Source organism: Mustelus asterias, chromosome 23, assembly GCF_964213995.1.
Source record: "Mustelus asterias chromosome 23, sMusAst1.hap1.1, whole genome shotgun sequence".
NCBI classification, from domain to species: domain Eukaryota; kingdom Metazoa; phylum Chordata; class Chondrichthyes; order Carcharhiniformes; family Triakidae; genus Mustelus; species Mustelus asterias.
Window position 1 is genome coordinate 26,249,077 of NC_135823.1, and position 18,085 is coordinate 26,267,161.

At 43.1% G+C, this 18,085-nt stretch overlaps 1 protein-coding gene across 1 annotated transcript in view; it reads right to left on the reverse strand.

Moving 5' to 3' along the window:
* The window catches only part of sdk1a (sidekick cell adhesion molecule 1a), an 839,938-nt gene that overhangs the window by 72,314 nt on the left and 749,539 nt on the right, over positions 1-18,085 (reverse strand). Inside the window, exons 30-32 of the mRNA XM_078240149.1 lie at positions 15,987-16,188; positions 10,167-10,270; positions 2,812-2,882 (exon numbers count right to left, since the gene is read on the reverse strand). Of these exons, the coding sequence (XP_078096275.1) occupies positions 2,812-2,882; positions 10,167-10,270; positions 15,987-16,188 (377 nt within the window). The remainder of the gene's footprint in view (positions 1-2,811; positions 2,883-10,166; positions 10,271-15,986; positions 16,189-18,085) is intronic.

Genomic DNA, 18,085 nt, shown 5'->3' on the forward strand with positions numbered 1-18,085 from the left:
GAAAATTATAGTCACCAGGGAAGTGGTACTGTTCGGCCTGTGGGCTGACACATTCCTGGGTCCCAATCGATTTCACCCTCAGGCCTTGAAAGAAGTGACCAGTGAGATAGTTGATGCATTGGTTTCAATTTTCCAAAATTATTCTGGAAGGCTCCGTTAGATTAAAAAATAGCAAATTATTCAAAAAGAGAAGGAGGCAGAAAGCGGGAAGCTCCAGGCTAGTTAGCCTAACATCTGTCATAGGGGAAATATTAGAAGCCATTATTAAATATGTTATAGCAGGGCACTTAGAAAATTTCAAAGCAGTCATGTAGAGTCAACAGCTGGGATTTTCTGCTCCCACTCATGGCGGGTGGGTTTAGTGACACAAGTGGAAAATATCGTGAGAAGGCCCTGGACACATTTCCTGATAGCATAAATTATGGACTAATCGTCCCCTTACTCCAGTGATGAGACACGTTTCCTGCCATCCAATGTCAAGAATGGTATTATAATATATTAGCATATCATTATCGGGCCCGTACACCAGAATCACAAAAGGCTAGCATAGGTACAGGAAATAATTCGGAAAACTAATAGAATGTTATCATTTATTGTGAGGGGAATTGATTTCAGAAGTAGGGAGGTTATGCTTCAGTTGTACAGGGTGCTAGTTAGACCACATTTTGAATACTCTGTACAGTATTGGTTTCTTTATTTCGGTTATTCATAGGATGTGGATGTCACTGGCAACACCATTTGTGATTTCCCTGGAACTTACCTTGCTCAGTAATTTCAGAGATCAGTTAAGAGACAATCACATTTCTGTGGGTTTGGATTCACATGTAGGCTAGACCAGTTAAGGATGGCAAATATCCTTCTCTGAAGGACACAGGTGAACCAGATGAGTTTTTACAACAATCAGTGATTGTTTCATCATGGAAATTAGATTTAGATTCCAGAATTTATTACCCAAATTCAGATTCCACAAGCTGCTGTGATAGGATTTGCACCCATGTTCCCGGAGCATTAAACTGGCTCTCTGGATTACTGGTCCATTACCACCATCTCGCCAAGGAAAATGTAAATGCATTAGAAGCGATTTAGAAAAGACGATACTAAACTAATATTAGGAATGGACAGGTAGTGTTATGAGGAAAGATTGGACAGGTAGGCTTATATCTATTGAAGATTTGAAGAGTAAAAGACAACTTGATCGAAACCTTGAAGATCCTGAAGGGTCCTGTCAGGGTGGATGTGGAAAGGATGTTTTCTCTTGTGGGAGAATCTAGAATGTGGAGTCATTATTTAAAAATAAGGGATCATTCATTTAAGGCAGAGGTAAGGAGAAACCTTTCCTTACAGTGGGGTGAGAATCTGTGGAGCTCTCTTCCTCAAAAGGTGGTGGAAGCAGACTCTGAATATTTTTAAGGCAGACTCAGATAGATTCTTGATTAACAAGAGAATGAAAGGTTATTGGGAATAGGCAGGAATGCGGTGTTGGGGTTACAATCAAATCAGCCAGGATTTCCTCCGGGTGCTCCGGTTTCCTCCCACAGTCCAAAGATGTGCGGGTTAGGTTGATTGGCCATGCTAAAATTGCCCCTTAGTGTCCTGGGATGCATAGATTAGAGGGATTAGTGGGTAAAATACGTAGGGATATGGGGGTAGGGCCTGGGTGGGATTGTGGTCGGTGCAGACTCGATGGGCCAAATGGCCTCTTTCTGTACTGTAGGGTTTCTATGATTTCTATGATTTAATTGAATGGCTGAGCAGGCTCAAGAGGCCTACTCCTGTTCCTAATTTGTATGCTCTCCCCCTTCCAGACGCTTATCCTGCTTTGTGTGACTTTTGTTTATTTTCCAAGTCATACTGTATTCCAGGTGGGAGGGAGTGGAACAGTGGGAGGTGGGTATGGAGGAGGGGGCACGAGTTGGGGAATGCCAACTGATGCACCCAAGGCTGGGAGAAACTGATTTGTGCAGGAACCATGAAGTCAGCAAAAACTCCTTGAGGATTTGCTATAGCAGTCTCAGTAACCTCCGGGAACTATAAACTACTTGACAGCACCAAACACTATTCAGAAATGAAGCAACAGCCAGAAGAAATCATGCAGCAATTAGTATGCAAGTAATTGATTATCCTTTTAAATGGCATTGGTGAAGAATCCTCCTGGTTGCTGAGCACATTTTCAGCTGTGCAAGGTGAAGGGAAAGGATTAGCTGGAGCATTGCGCTGCAAACTGTTACTATTGTTGTAAAAACAGCTTTGCATGGAGGGCTGTCAACCCTGTGTATTTCTGCCATGACAAATAGGAATTATAGAACTTTTTCAAGATATGTTTCAAGACAGGAGTTCATTATCACATTGCGAATAACTTCATTCATGTTTCCTGATGAAACCAGGATTCAAAAGGTCAAGCCACTTCACAGAAGTGTACAGATTTTACACAGACAATATTTTTTGATACATCAATAGGATCCCATTTTTAAGTATGTAACATTGGAAGTCTGTAGTCCATTATTACATGGGAGGTACATTTTTTAAATAAATGTTAGATGCTTAGCCAGTGCTGGTATCACATTCAAAGCTCTTAAAACAGTTACAAAGTAACACATTATGAATATAACACGCTGAAATATAATGATTATCATGCCCTGATTACTATGATTGGTTATCTTATGTTTTATAACATTGCTAATGATGTCCTTTCTACAATATAATTTAAATAATACATTGCAATAAATGTTAAAAAGCTCTTTGTTTATCATTAACTCAACAAACATTTTCAACACATAAGGGATTAGTTTCAGCCCAAAGAACACAACTTGCCTGCCATTGAACAAGGACCGAGGTAGTGGTGCGTGGAATCACAGAAAGAATAACTGGTGGCTCACTGGGAACTGAAAAACAGAAGCAATTGAACAACACATTATAATTTTATGTTTCATGTTGACCCATTAGATTCTGGAATGACGTTGAGGAGGGAGTAGTATCTCTATGTTGTATGTGAGGTGAATCCGTAAGAGTGTTTTTATATGAGTTTCACAATGATGTTACACTTAGGAAACCATTTTCTTGTTGAGCTTAGTATCCCTAACCAATTCCCCCAATGATAACTTTATGAGTATCAATTTTTGTCTGCTTATGCTCCAGCGATATACTTTGGGACATTACTGTATTAAAGATGCCAAATAAACTCAAGAGTCCTTTGATAGCACCTTGCAAACAAGCTACCTCTACAATCCAGAAGAACAAAGACAATAGGTGCACAGGAACACTGGCACCTGCAAGTTTCCATTCCACGTCATACACCATCCTGGCTTGGATGTATATATTAATATTCCTTCACTGTCGTTGGGTCAATTTCCTGAACTTCCATCCAAACAGCATTACCTATACCATACGACTGCAGCAACTCAAAAGGTGGCTCACCAATACCATCTCAAGGGCCAAATGGGAATCAGCAATAAATATTCATCTTGTAACCACTCATAGCACATGAATGAATTTTTAAAAATTGTGATTTGTTATTATTACTAAGTTCTGTACTCTATTGGATTGCAAGAACAGATACAGGTATATATTTCACTGTATAGATGATGCGCTGAAAAATAAGGTTTAATACCGTTTCCATTTGCCAACTCAATTTCCAATAAGGTTCAACCAGAGAAATACTGCAAGATTATTTCGGGCCTCAACGAATTCATTGTCAATTGGCCACACAAAACATTGACATCATCTTTGTGCCTGAATTAGATGAACAGAATATACTTCAACAGCTCACTGTAGGTTTTCTTAAACAATACAAGATAAGTTAGGTACTAAATGCACCATCTACAAGTAAGATTTATTTCTTTTGACAAGAGATTAAATTACAGGCTGTGCGAAGATTATGTACAGTAAGAAGTCTCACAACACCAGGTTAAAGTCCAACAGGTTTATTTGGTAGCAAAAGCCACTAACTTTCGGAGCGCTGCCCCTTCGTCAGGTGAGTGGGAGTTCTGTTCACAAACAGGGCATATAAAGACACAAACTCAATTTACAAAATAATGATTGGAATGCGAGTCTTGACAGGTACTCAAGTCTTAAAAGGTACAGACAATGTGAGTGGAGAGAGTATAAAGCACAGGTTAAGGAGATGTGTATTGTCTCCAGACAGGACAGTTCGTGAGATTTTGCAAGTCCAGGCAAGTCGTGGGGGTTACAGATAGTGTGACATGAACCCAATATCCTGGTTGAGGCCGTCCTCATGTGTGCAGAACTTGGCTATCAGTCTCTGCTCAGCGACTGCATTGTCGTGTGTCGTGAAGGCCGCCTTGGAGAACGCTTACCCGAAGATCAGAGGCCGAATGCCCGTGACCGCTGAAGTGTTCCCCAACAGGAAGAGAACACTCTTGCCTGGTGATTGTCGAGCGGTGTCCATTCATCCGTTGTCATAGCGTCTGCATGGTCTCCCCAATGTACCATGCCTCGGGACATCCTTTCCTGCAGCGTATCAGGTAGACAACGTTGCCTGAGTTGCAAGAGTATGTACCATGTACCGGGTGGATGGTGTTCTCACGTGAGATGATGGCATCCGTGTCAATGATCCGACACGCCTTAGAACCATAGAAAATTACAGCTCAGAAACAGGCCTTTTGGCCCTTCTTGTCTGTGCCGAACCATTTTATGCCTAGTCCCACTGACCTGCACTTGGACCATATCCCTCCACACCCCTCTCATCCATGAACCCGTCCAAGTTTTTCTTAAATGTTGCTGAGGTTGCTGTGGCAGGGTTGTGTGGTGTCATGGTCACTGTTTTCCTGAAGGCTGGGTAGTTTGCTGCGGACAATGGTCTGTTTGAGGTTATGTGGTTGTTTGAAGGCAAGAAGTGGGGGTGTGGGGATGGCCTTGGCGAGATGTTCGTCTTCATCAATGACATGTTGAAGGCTCCGGAGAAGATGTCGTAGCTTCTCCGCTCCGGGGAAGTACTGGACGACGAAGAGTACTCTGTCCACCGTGTCCCGTGTTTGTCTTCTGAGGAGGTCGGTGCGGTTTTTCGCTGTGGCGCGTCGGAACTGTCGATCGATGAGTCGAGCACCATATCCTGTTCTTATGAGGGCATCTTTCAGCGTCTGGAGGTGTCTGTTGCGATCCTCCTCATCTGAGCAGATCCTGTGTATACGGAGGGCTTGTCCATAGGGGATGGCTTCTTTAACGTGTTTAGGGTGGAAGCTGGAGAAGTGGAGCATCATGAGGTTATCCATGGGCTTGCGGTACAATGAAGTGCTGAGGTGACCGTCCTTAATGGAGATGCGTGTGTCCAAAAATGCAACCGATTCCGGAGAGTAGTCCATGGTGAGTCTGATGGTGGGATGGAACTTGTTGATGTCATCATATAGTTGTTTCAGTGATTGCTCACCATGAGTCCAAAGGAAGAAAATGTCATCGATGTATCTAGTGTATAGCATCGTTTGAAGGACCTGTGTGGTGAAGAAGTCTTGTTCGAACCTGTGCATGAAGATGTTGGCATATTGAGGTACGAATTTGGTCCCCATGGCTGTTCCATGTGTCTGGATGAAGAACTGGTTGTTGAAGGTGAAGACATTGTGGTCCAGGATGAAGCGGATGAGTTGTAAAATTGCATCTGGAAACTGGCAGTTGTCGGCGTTGAGTACTGAGGCAGTTGCAGCAATGCCATCGTCGTGGGGGTTGCTGGTGTAGAGTGCCGAGACATCCATTGTGACGAGGTGTGCTCCTGGTTCAACTGCTTCATATGTGCTAAGTTTCTGTAGGAAGTCCGTAGTGTCGTGACAAAAGCTGGGGCTTCTTTGTACAATGGGTTTCAGGATGCCCTCGACGTAGCCGGAGAGGTTCTCGCACAGGGTCCCATTCCCCAATACGATGGGATGGCCGGGTGTGTTTGCCTTGTGTATCTTCGGGAGGCAGTAGAGATCTCCAACGCGGGGACTATGTGGGGTGAGAGCATGGAGGGTGCTCTGAAGGTCCGGATCAAACGTCTTGATCGGAGTGTTGAGTTGACGGGTGTGTTCTTTGGTCGGATCTGCGGGTAACTGTCTGTAGTGTTCCCCGTTGTTCAGTTATCGGTGCACGTCTTTGCAGTAATCCGTTCTGTTCAGTATGATGGTGGCCCCTCCTTTGTCTGCTGGTTTGATGACAACGTTGCGGTTGGTCTTGAGAGCGCGGATGGCGTTGCGTTGTGCTGGGGTGATCTTCGGGGCTGTCTTGTGATTGCGGCTGATGAATCTGGTGTTGACGCACCTCCTGACGGCTTGGCCATACATGTCAAGTCAAGGACAGCGGCCTTCCGGAGGAGTCCAATTCGACTCTTTCCTCTTCGGTTGCTGCACTGCGGATCTCTCTGTCGGCTGTTCCGGTTCATTGGCTGTCTCATTGTGTTCGCTGTTGGCCTCTTGGGGTTTGTGGAAGAACTCCCGCAGCCTCACTCGCCTGATGAATTCCTCTGTGTCTGCTGCGAGACTGATGGGGTCTATTTTGGTGGTGGGGCAGAAATTGAGCCCTCGGCTGAGAACTTCGATTTCATCTGGTTGAAGTGTGTAGTCCAACAAGTTGACAATGGACTTCCCTGCAGTGTTACTGTTTCCTACTGTGGTACCAGGGGAGGCTTGGTTGCTGCTGGTGGTGATGCCGAGTTTCTCAATGTGAGTCACTCACATTGTCTGTACCTTTAAGACTTGATGACCTGTAAAGACTCGCGTTCCAATCATTATTTTGTAAATTGAGTTTGAGATTTATATGCCCTGTTTGTGAATAGAACTGCCACTCACCTGCTCCGAAAGCTAGTGGCTTTTGCTACCAAATAAACCTGTTGGACTTTAACCTGGTGTTGTGAGACTTCTTACTGTGTTTACCCCAGTCCAACGCCGGCATCTCCACATCATGACTACCATAGACACCGCAAAATGCCGGCTCCAAGTGGAGAGGATCTCCAAGAAGATCGCGCATATCGACACAGACATCAAGTTTCTACAAAGATGCAAGAAAGCAGACAAGATACCGAAAGGACTACAGATCACGAACCCACTCAGGTCAATCTATAACACTGACTACTCTGAGAGACGTTGCCATCGCACCTCTCTCACACTCCTCAACCACCTCATACACCAGCTCTACAGCAAACGCCGCATCCTGGAAACCAAGACAGAGTCCATATTCTCAACTTGCCACCAGCAGCAACCAAGCCTCCCTTGGTACCACAGTAGAAAACAGTACCACTGCAGGGAAGTCCATTGTCAACTTGTTGGACTACACACTTCAACCAGATGAAATCGAAGTTCTCAGCCGAGGACTCAATTTCTGCCCCACCACCAAAATAGACCCCATCAGTCTCGCAGCAGACACAGAGGAATTCATCAGGCGAGTGAGGCTGCGGGAGTTCTTCCACAAACCCCAAGAGGCCAACAGCGAACACAATGAGACAGCCAATGAACCGGAACAGCCGACAGAGAGATCCGCAGTGCAGCAACCGAAGAGGAAAGAGTCAAATTGGACTCCTCCGGAAGGCCGCTGCCCTCGACTTGACATGTATGCCCAAGCCATCAGGAGGTGCGATCAGCCGCACTCACAAGACAGCCCCGAACATCACCCAAGCACAACGCAACGCCATCCGCGCTCTCAAGACCAACCGCAACATTGTCATCAAACCAGCAGACAAAGGAGGGGCCATCGTCATACTGAACAGAACGGATTACTGCAAAGAAGTGTACCGACAACTGAACAACGGGGACAGTTACCCGCAGATCTGACCAAAGAACACACCCGTCAACTCAACACTCCGATCAAGACCTTTGATCCGGACCTTCAGAGCACCCTCCGTGCTCTCACCCCACGTAGTCCCCGCGTTGGAGATCTCTACTGCCTCCCGAAGATACACAAGGCAAACACACCCGGCCGTCCCATCGTTTCGGGCAATGAGACCCTGTGTGAGAACCTCTCCGGCTACGTCGAGGGCATCCTGAAATCCATTGTACAAAGAAGCCCCAGCTTTTGTCGCGACACTACGGACTTCCTACAGAAACTTAGCACACATGGAGCAGTTGAACCAGGAGCACTCCTCGTCACAATGGATGTCTCGGCACTCTACACCAGCAACCCCCACGACGATGGCATTGCTGCAACTGCCTCAGTACTCAACGCCGACAACTGCCAGTTTCCAGATGCAATTTTACAACTCATCCGCTTCATCCTGGACCACAATGTCTTCACCTTCAACAACCAGTTCTTCATCCAGACACATGGAACAGCCATGGGGACCAAATTCGTACCTCAATATGCCAACATCTTCATGCACAGGTTCAAACAAGACCTCTTCACCGCACAGGACCTTCAACCGATGCTGTACACTAGATACATCGATGACATTTTCTTCCTTTGGACTCATGGTGAACAATCAATGAAACAACTATATGATGACATCAACAAGTTCCATCCCACCATCAGACTCACCATGGATTACTCTCCGGAATCGGTTGCATTCATGGACATACGCATCTCCATTAAGGACGGTCACCTCAGTACTTCATTGTACCGCAAGCCCACGGTTAACCTCACGATGCTCCACTTCTCCAGCTTCCACCCTAAACGTTAAAGAAGCCATTCCCTACGGGCAAGCCCTCCGTGTACTCAGGATCTGCTCAGATGAGGAGGATCGCAACAGACGCCTCCAGACGCTGAAAGATGCCTCATAAGAACAGGATATGGCGCTTGACTCATCGATCGACAGTTCCGATGCGCCACAGCGAAAAACCGCACCGACCTCCTCAGAAGACAAACACGAGACACGGTGGACAGAGTACCCTTCTTTGTCCAGTACTTCCCCGGAGCGGAGAAGCTACGACATCTTCTCCGGAGCCTTCAACATGTCATTGATGAAGACGAACATCTCGCCAAGGCCATGCCCACACCCCCACTTCTTGCCTTCAAACAACCACACAACCTCAAACAGACCATTGTCCGCAGCAAACTACCCAGCCTTCAGGAGAACAGTGACCACGATACCACACAACCCTGCCACAGCAACCTCTGCAAGATGTGCCGGATCATTGACACGGATGCCATCATCTCACGTGAGAACACCATCCACCCGGTTCACGGTACATACTCTTGCAACTCAGCCAACATTGTCTACCTGATACGCTGCAGGAAAAGATGTCCCGAGGCACTGTACATTGGGGAGACCATGCAGACGCTACGACAACGGATGAATGAACACCGCTCGACAATCACCAGGCAAGAGTATTCTCTTCCTGTTGGGGAACACTTCAGCGGTCACGGGCATTCGGCCTCTGATCTTTGGGTAAGCGTTCTCCAAGGCGGCCTTCACGACAAACGACAACGCAGAGTCGCTGAGCAGAGACTGATAGCCAAGTTCCGCACACATGAGGACGGCCTCAACCGGGATATTGGGTTCATGTCACACTATCTGTAACCCCCACGACTTGCCTGGACTTGCAAAATCTCACTAACTGTCCTGGCTGGAGACAATACACATCTCTTTAACCTGTGCTTAACGCTCTCTCTACTCACACTGTCTGTACCTTTAAGGCTTGATTACCTGTCAAGACTCGCATTCCAATCATTATTTTGTAAATTGAGTTTGTGTCTTTATATGCCCTGTTTGTGAACAGAACTCCCACTCACCTGACGAAGGGGCAGCAAGCGCTCCGAATGTTAGTGGCTTTTGCTACCAAATAAACCTGTTGGACCTTAACCTGGTGTTGTGAGACTTCTTACTGTGTTTACCCCAGTCCAACGCCGGCATCTCCACATCATGAAGATTATGTATACATGAAATATGCCATAATTTGAAACTGTTTTAAGTAAATCTATTTTTCGCAGTCAATCATTTATCTCACTCTTTTGTCACTGGCTGTTGCTTAGCAGTGAATTCCTTCTTTCCTTCTTTTGCTCTCTGGGGAACTGAGTGCATCATCCTGCACAACTGCTGTCTTAATACAATTTAGTTGATGCCCAATCAAAATTTTTTCAATTTAGATAATCACAGGTAAATATTAACAGTCTATTAATATGAATTTTTTTTTCTATCTAAGTAGATCAGAAACAGAAATAAGACGCAGCAAAACTTGAGAGCTAAAATGGAGAATTTTCATATGAGCACAGTAGAAGGCTGATAAGTTAAAAATTCAGATGAGAATCATCCTTACCATCCTGAAGTGTTGTCACTGGCTCTGTTGCTGCACTAAAAGCACTGTCTCCAATGTCGTTAGTTGCCATTATTCGTAGCTGGTAGGAAGTGTAAGGCTTTAAGCTGTTAAATGACAATTAACAGTAAACATTGCAGTACTTTAATTTTCCTTGCAGCATTGATTTTTTAATATACAAAGTGTATCAAAAATTCTGCACCATTTCGGTAATGAATTGTTTCAAAATTCATAAAACTTAATATAGAAGAATGATTGAAAGCATATGCTTCTATGTTGGCTAAATACAGATTTAAGAGCACTGACATCAGTGTACCAGTAAAGAGTACAACTCATATCTTGTCTTGATAAAAGAAATATGATGACAGCTCAGAGACTTATTGGAACTAGTGGTCAGATATCCATGACTGAACCATATCAGATTACGCAGAAATGTGAATCTCCATGCATAAAATTGCAAAGTCTCCTTCTGTAAAAAAAATGACATCTCACAAATACACAAAAATAAAGAGTTCAAAACTCAATTTTAAAATTCAGCTTGGTTAATCACGAGTGAAATCAAGAGGCACTTCTTACATAAAGGGTAGGGGAAATCTAATAATCTCTCCCTTAAAAGGTTTAGGATGCTGGGTAAATGGAAATTTTCAAGACAGGTCAATAGGTTTTTGTTCAGGAAGGGTATCAAGGGATATGGATCAAAGACGTGTGAAAGGAGTTGAGGCCATAATCTAATTGAATGGAAGGACATAGCAGAGAAACTGAATGCTCTACTCCTGTTGCTATGCTCATTTATAAAAAAGGGGAGGTTAAAACCTCATAAGAACTGAAAAGTAGCAAACTAGAAGCACAAACCATTGTCAGAAAGCATTTTGGGAAAAATAATGCATCAATATGGAATAATATCCTTCAAGAGAAATTTCAAATCTTTCTAATAAGACGTAAATTTGTCAAGTGTTTGTGCTAATAAATGTTGATCCAGAGACAATCACCTGCTCCAGAAAGCCAAAACATGGGAATGCAAGATAATTGTTTGATGAATAAGGACCAAGTTAAAAAGTTTGACCCTTATTGAAAGAAACATTTGATAATGTGAGCAATTCTCTGCTGATGACAGCTGCATTAGAAAAATCCAGCACATTGCATATAACGTAATTACTTTACATGCAATATAAAAAGAGTTGATATCAAGGAAGGACCACAAAGCTCAGGAAAGAGGGGAAATTTCAAGGAGTTTTTTCATGTCCTCTGAATACCTCAAGAATGTTTTTGTTGCTAATTGTACTGTAGGTAGCTGCTATTATTAGAACTTATACTAAAAAAGGAAATAAGAGAGTCAAAGAAACAAGGAAAACAGATTAGCAGCTATTATCAAAAATGACCAAGATGTTATTTATAAAATATAAATAGTAAAAGTATTGTCTGAGGAAATGTAGAGCCAATTGGAAACCAAAAAGGAGATCTTCTTGTGAAGACAAAGCATGTGGCAGAGTGCTAAATGAGTACTTATCTCTCCTCAAGAGTAGAGAAACTGGACGATTTAAAATACACCAAGTAGAGACATTTGAAAGGCCGACAATGCACAAAATGGAAAAATAAGCTGGTTCAAATAGGATGCCCCCTGGGTTGCTGAGGGAAGTTAGGCTGGAAATTGCGAAAGCTCTGGTCTTAGGTATGGGAGTAGTGTCAGAGAACTGGATAAATGCAAATGTTACATTCCTGTTCAGAAAAAGGGGAGGGGGAGAAAACTGGCAACTACAGGCCAGTCAGCCTAACATGGGTGTGGGGAAATCACTTAGAAGAAATAAACCATGACAAAATATATTAGCAATTGGTGAAATTGGATTTGGTGAAGGCAAATCATGTTTACTCAACTTTATTGGGTTCTTTGATGAAATAACAAGAAGTGAATTTCATATTATATATTTGGACTATCAAAAGACATTTTGGATAGCACAACATAATACATTTGCCATCAAAATTTAATCTCCTGGAATTAAAGCAGTACGTTGGTGAATATGTAATTGGTTAAAGGACAGAAAGGAGACTAATCGTTTTTTAGACGAGAGGGTAATGTTCCCACAGTGATCGGTATTGGACCAACTGCTCTATTTGATATACATTAATAATATGGTTTTGTGCATATCAAGCATCTTTTCCAAGTTTGAAGATGACATGAAACTCAGAAATATAGTAAAAAAATCAGGCAGATAACAACGGGTTCCAAGAGGGTATAGACTGGTTATCAGGCACACAGTAGATGAAACCTATCACTAGATAACATGAAGCAATTCATTTTGGTGAAAAGAATGGAGATATGGTGTATAAATTAAACAGCACAATTTTAAAGGGAGAACAGGAATAGATACGCCGAGGTGTGTACAAGTCTTTGAAGGTGGCAGGGCAAGTTGAGAAGGCTTTGAAAAAGGAATTACAGGATCCTTGGTTTTAGAATTCAAAAGCAACTTGCATGGAACTTTTATAAAGCACCAGTTAGCCCCTACTTGGAATACTGTGGCCAATTCTGGTCACCATACTTTAGGAAGAACGTCAAGGCCTTAGTGAGGGAGCAGAGGAGATTTACCAGACTGGCAACAGGGCCACAAGACTCCATTTATGTGGAGAGACGAGGGAAGGTGGGGTTGTTGTCCACAGAGAAGACAAAAGTTAAGGGAAAACAAAATAGAGATGTTCATAATCTTAGAAGGCTTTAATAAGAAGAAACTGTTACGAGTGACAGTAGGGTCAGTAACCATAGGGCACAGATCTAAGGTACAGTAACCAGCAAAAGAACCAAATGCTGCACTAGGAAATAAAACAATGTAATTGTGGCCAGGTGGCCAACAGCAACAGTGAGGACAAGTGAGAGTCAAGCATGCTGGGAATTTTGGTCAAGTTATATTAAACACAGATGCAAGTCAGAGAAGGCTGCATCAACATAAGAACATAAGAACTAGGAGCAGGAGTAGGCCATCTGGCCCCTCGAGCCTGCCCCGCCATTCAATAAGATCATGGCTGATCTTTTTGTGGACTCAGCTCCACTTACCCACCCGCTCACCATAACCCTTAATTCCTTTACTGTTCAAAAATGTATCTATCCTTGCCTTAAAAACATTCAATGAGGTAGCCTCAACTGCTTCACTGGGCAAAGAATTCTACAGATTCATAACCCTTTGTGTGAAGAGGTTCCTCCTCAACTCAGTCCTAAATCTGCTTCCCCTTATTTTGAGGCTATGCCCCCGAGTTCTAGTTTCACCCACCAGTGGAAACAACTTCCCTGCTTCTATCTTATCTATTCCCTTCATAATCTTATATGTTTCTATAAGATCTCCCCTCATTCTTCTGAATTCCAATGAGTATAGTCCCAGTCTTCTCTGTCTCTCCTCATAAGCCAACCCTCTCAACTCTGGAATCAACCTAGTGAATCTCCTCTGCACCCCCTCCAGTGCCAGTATATCCGTTCTCAAGTAAGGAGACCAAAACTGTACACAATATTCCAGGTGTGGCCTCACCAGCACCTTATACAGCTGCAACATAACCTCGCTGTTTTTAAACTTCATCCCTCTAGCAATAAAGGACAAAATTCCATTTGCCTTTTTAATTACCTGCTGCACTTGCAAACCAACTCCTTGAGATTCTGCACAAGGACACCCAGGTCCCTCTGCACAGCAGCATGCTGCAATTTTTTGCCATTTAAATAATAGTCCATTTTGCTGTTATTCCTACCAAAATGGATGACCTCACATTTACCAACATTGTATTTCATCTGCCAAACTCTCGCCCACTCACTTAGGTTATCTATATCCCTTTGCAGACTTTCAGCATCCTCTGCACACTTTGCTCTTCCACCCATCTTGGTGTCATCTGCGAATTTTGACACACTACATTTAGTCCCCAACTCCAAATCATCTATGTAAATTGTAAACAATCGCAGTCCCAACACTGATCCCTGAGGCACACCACTAGTCACTGATCGCCAGCCAGAAAAACGTCCATTTACCCCAACTCTTTGCTTTCTATTAGCTAACCAATTCTCTATCCATGCTAATACATTACCCATAACACCGTGCAACTTTATCTTATGTAGCAGTCTTTGATGCGGCACCTTATCAAATGCCTTCTGGAAATCCAGATACACCACATCTACAGGTTCCCCATTGTCCACTGCACATGTAATGTTCTCAAAGAATTCCACCAAATTAGTCAAACATGACCTTCCCTTCATGAACCCATCAAGTCATGACCTGTCCTGTGAGATGTGACCTGACACTTTCTGTGTTGACTAAGTAAGGATGGTTGCTTGGACTATGCTGGACATTCTGGAGCCATTGTTACCATATATGGTGAGGTTATTTAATTTACATGGAGCTTGGTATAAACATTTGGGAGTTGTTTATGAGTAACTCCATTGGCTATAATTGAACATTGCGATCAGTTTCTGGTGGTATCATTGGCTGAGTGCCAGAGAACTTTCTGGAACATTGTGCAAAGTTTAGGATAAGATATGTTTGAAGTCTTCATCCTAAGCGGAAACTTTAGACTCACATTCGTAATGTGTGCCCTGAAGATTTTATTCAGAGAAAGACAAAGAACCATGAGGGAGATTCATACCAGAGAGCAAGCCTGGCCAGTTCGCCCATGTGGGTAGTATTTGTTTTCAGTCAAAAGCTTAAAATTTAAAGTTAAACTAGAGTTAAAAGAGATTGAAGTTAAATGAGTTAAAGTAAGTGTTGCAACTAACCTGAGTTTATGTTGAGTATTAGTACCTCAAGTATTGAATAAAGAGGAAGGTTTTATTCAAGTTAAATTTTAGTTGACTTTCTGACACTTCATTTGTCACATATGGGGAACTATCTGGGGAAAAGGTTTAACTTTACGGTTGGATAACATAATGTTCTGGTATATACTGCCTGAAAGAGTGGTGGAAGCAGATACAACAACAACTTTCAAAAGAGAATTGGATAAATACTTGAAGAGGAAAGTTTTCTGGTCTAAGGGGAAAAAGCTAGGGTGAATTAGATAATCTTTTAAAAAGCAGCACAGACATAATGGGTTGAAAGGCCTCCCCTGTGCTATATCATTTTATGATTCAATACAAAGCTTGGATGTGTTTAAATTTTGAAAATATGAAACAGAATATCTGAGATTCTCCACTATGTTTGAGATGCAGGTTTGTTGAAAACAGCCTTTGGGAATAGCTCTAGGTAGCAACGGAAGAGTGACAAATGTCCTTGTGTTGGACATCTCTGCTATGCTCTTTAACCAAGCTTGTGTGCAGACTTTAGCAGTGGAGTTCTTAAGCAGACTATAGTTATTTTCTTTACCAATAATGTAAAGTAACCAATTGATATTGTATATGACACTAATTGCTTGTCTTGGTTCTAAGGTTGGCGTATTGCTGTGTTTTTTATTGCAAGTTTGTAAGGTAAGGCTACCTTTATTGTTGAAACCATAGATCTGATTTCAAGGAAGAACATGACAAATTATATCAAATCATATCAAATTATCCCTCTCACTCAATATCAATGTCCTCCCCAGTGAGCGAAGAGTGTCAAATCGTATCCATGGGAGGATGTTGCAAGACTTTATAATGACAGAAAATGCAGGAACATTTTTTTTGCAGGAACTGATGAAACATTAGCTTTCACAATATTTCTCCTGCAGTTTCTGATTGGGCTCTTATTTCCAACATTTTTTGTTCTGAGTTTAGATTTCCAGGGATCCTGATTTACTTTTATTTCTCGATTGGCAGGCAAAGAGTAATTTCATATTCTTTATATATAAGCTACGGAATTGTATACGCAATAAACAGACTGTACACATTACCGGTCTATCACATATGATGTAGCATCATGATTGATTGAAGAGGTGTGTGTCTGCCACTCCTGGTCAGGTAGTTCTTTTGTTTGCACTGTGAAGTAGCGGATTGGTGATGAACCATCACTGCCAGGTTTCCACTTCAACAGCAAGCTGCGACCACAAATCTCAGACTGAGGTATTGTCAGGTTGGTAGCTGGCTGCGGGCGGTCTGCAAAATAAAAAAGGTTTCAAAAACAATTCTGTCCTGCAACTGTCCCCTAAACACCAGAGGTGTCTTTGCACAAGAGCAGAACAAAACCAAAAAAGTCCAGGCAGACTCAAGATCTGTTTTCCACCACAATTTTTGAGTGAATACAGGACCAGGAAAGTGAGGCTACATGACCACAAAAGAATTATTCCGTATACTACATGTAATGAAATTATAAACTCATTGATAAAGAATGGGCTTATGTTTTCATTGCACCTATCACACATAATAAATCTTCCATACAATTTAACACAAGGTTGAGCTAACTAATGTTTCGGTTAACATCTAATTTCTTAAACATATTTAGAATCCCTCTTCACAATATAGAAATAGTCATGTTTAGTTAACTGATAATTTTATTGCAAGTTTTCCATGAAGAGTCAGCTACTGGGTCTGGTTCTATATCCAACCATACCCAAGTTTTGATGGGCCTGAATTTAAATTGTCTAACTACAATTGCAAACCTCAAATGGCCTTCCAGAAGGAATAAAAAAGGTTATTTGACCCACCCAGCTCATACCTCCTGAAGGAACTACTATCTAAGTTCCATCATTGAAGGTGCGTTCCAGTAGTATAATGTATGTAGTATAATGGGGCGGCATGGTGGCACAATGGTTAGTACTGCTGCCTCACAGTGCCAGGGACCATGATTCAATTCCGGCCTCGGGTCACTATGCATTCTCTCCGTGTCTGCGTGGGTCTCCTCAGGGTGCTCCAGTTTCCTCCCACAGTCTGAAAGACATGCTAGTTAGGTGCATTGGCCATGCTAAATTCTCCCTCAGTGTACCTGGACAGGCGCCGGAGTCTGGTGACTAGGGGATTTTCACAGCAACTTCATTGCAGTGTCAATGTAAACCTACTTGTGACACTAATAAATAAACTTGAAATTTTAATGTGCCATCATAGCACATTATAGAAATTTTTTTTACAGAACTGTTTTTCCCCACCTTTGTCCTCTTGCCTCACATTTAATTTTCTCTGTTTTTGACTGCCAGATTGACAGTGTTGCTCCATATTGCTAAAGAAATTGATCTTGATTTTAGGCAGCTAAAGTCTCTGAAAGAGCAGGCACAGTCAATCGTACATTATTATCAGGTTCAAGCTTTGCAAAAATGGGACTCATCTTTTAACTGGGAACCTGCGATTCTGGATTTTAATCAACACTCACTCCACTCTCCTACTGCCCATTCCCTCCAAACAAACTCTCAAACTCTCCCTCCCCGTGGACCCCCAACCCCATCAGAAACTCTCCCTCCCTCCATGATGCAACCTGGCCTGCATACACTCTCCCTCCCTGCAAGTCTACAACCCAACCCCCTCACACACTCTCCTCCCCCACGCCCTCACACTCTATCCCCTCCCTACACCCGTCCCCCACACATTCTCCCATTCTCACACTCTTACTCATCGGGCTTGCCTGTGGTCTTTAAGGCAGTCTCCTCATGGCTAAAGCTTCATTTGGGGTGTCATGTCTCATGCACCTGTTGTTGCTGGCCTGGGCTGAGTTGCAAACCTGCTCGCCTCGCCTGCTCCCCTGCTCAAAAACTTCAGCAGCCTCTCCCTCTTCGCCTAGTTGCCTCTCTTTGTTCCTTGTGCGTGTGCCTTAAGTTATTCATTTGTACAGTTCGTACCAGTGTGTTCCTGCTCTTTCAGACTTTCTCAAAAGTGAGTCTATCACAAATGCAGAGTAATCAGGCTGTGACTGGATGCCCAATGCATTGGCTGGCGTGGGAGAGCCATTGGACGGGGCCCTGTGCCTGGGCATGATCTGTTTCATTGTGAATCCACTTCTGCACCCAATCGTTAATTAAATGAATACAAGGTTTTTGCTGTCAATCTCCTATCTGAAAGTCTGCCC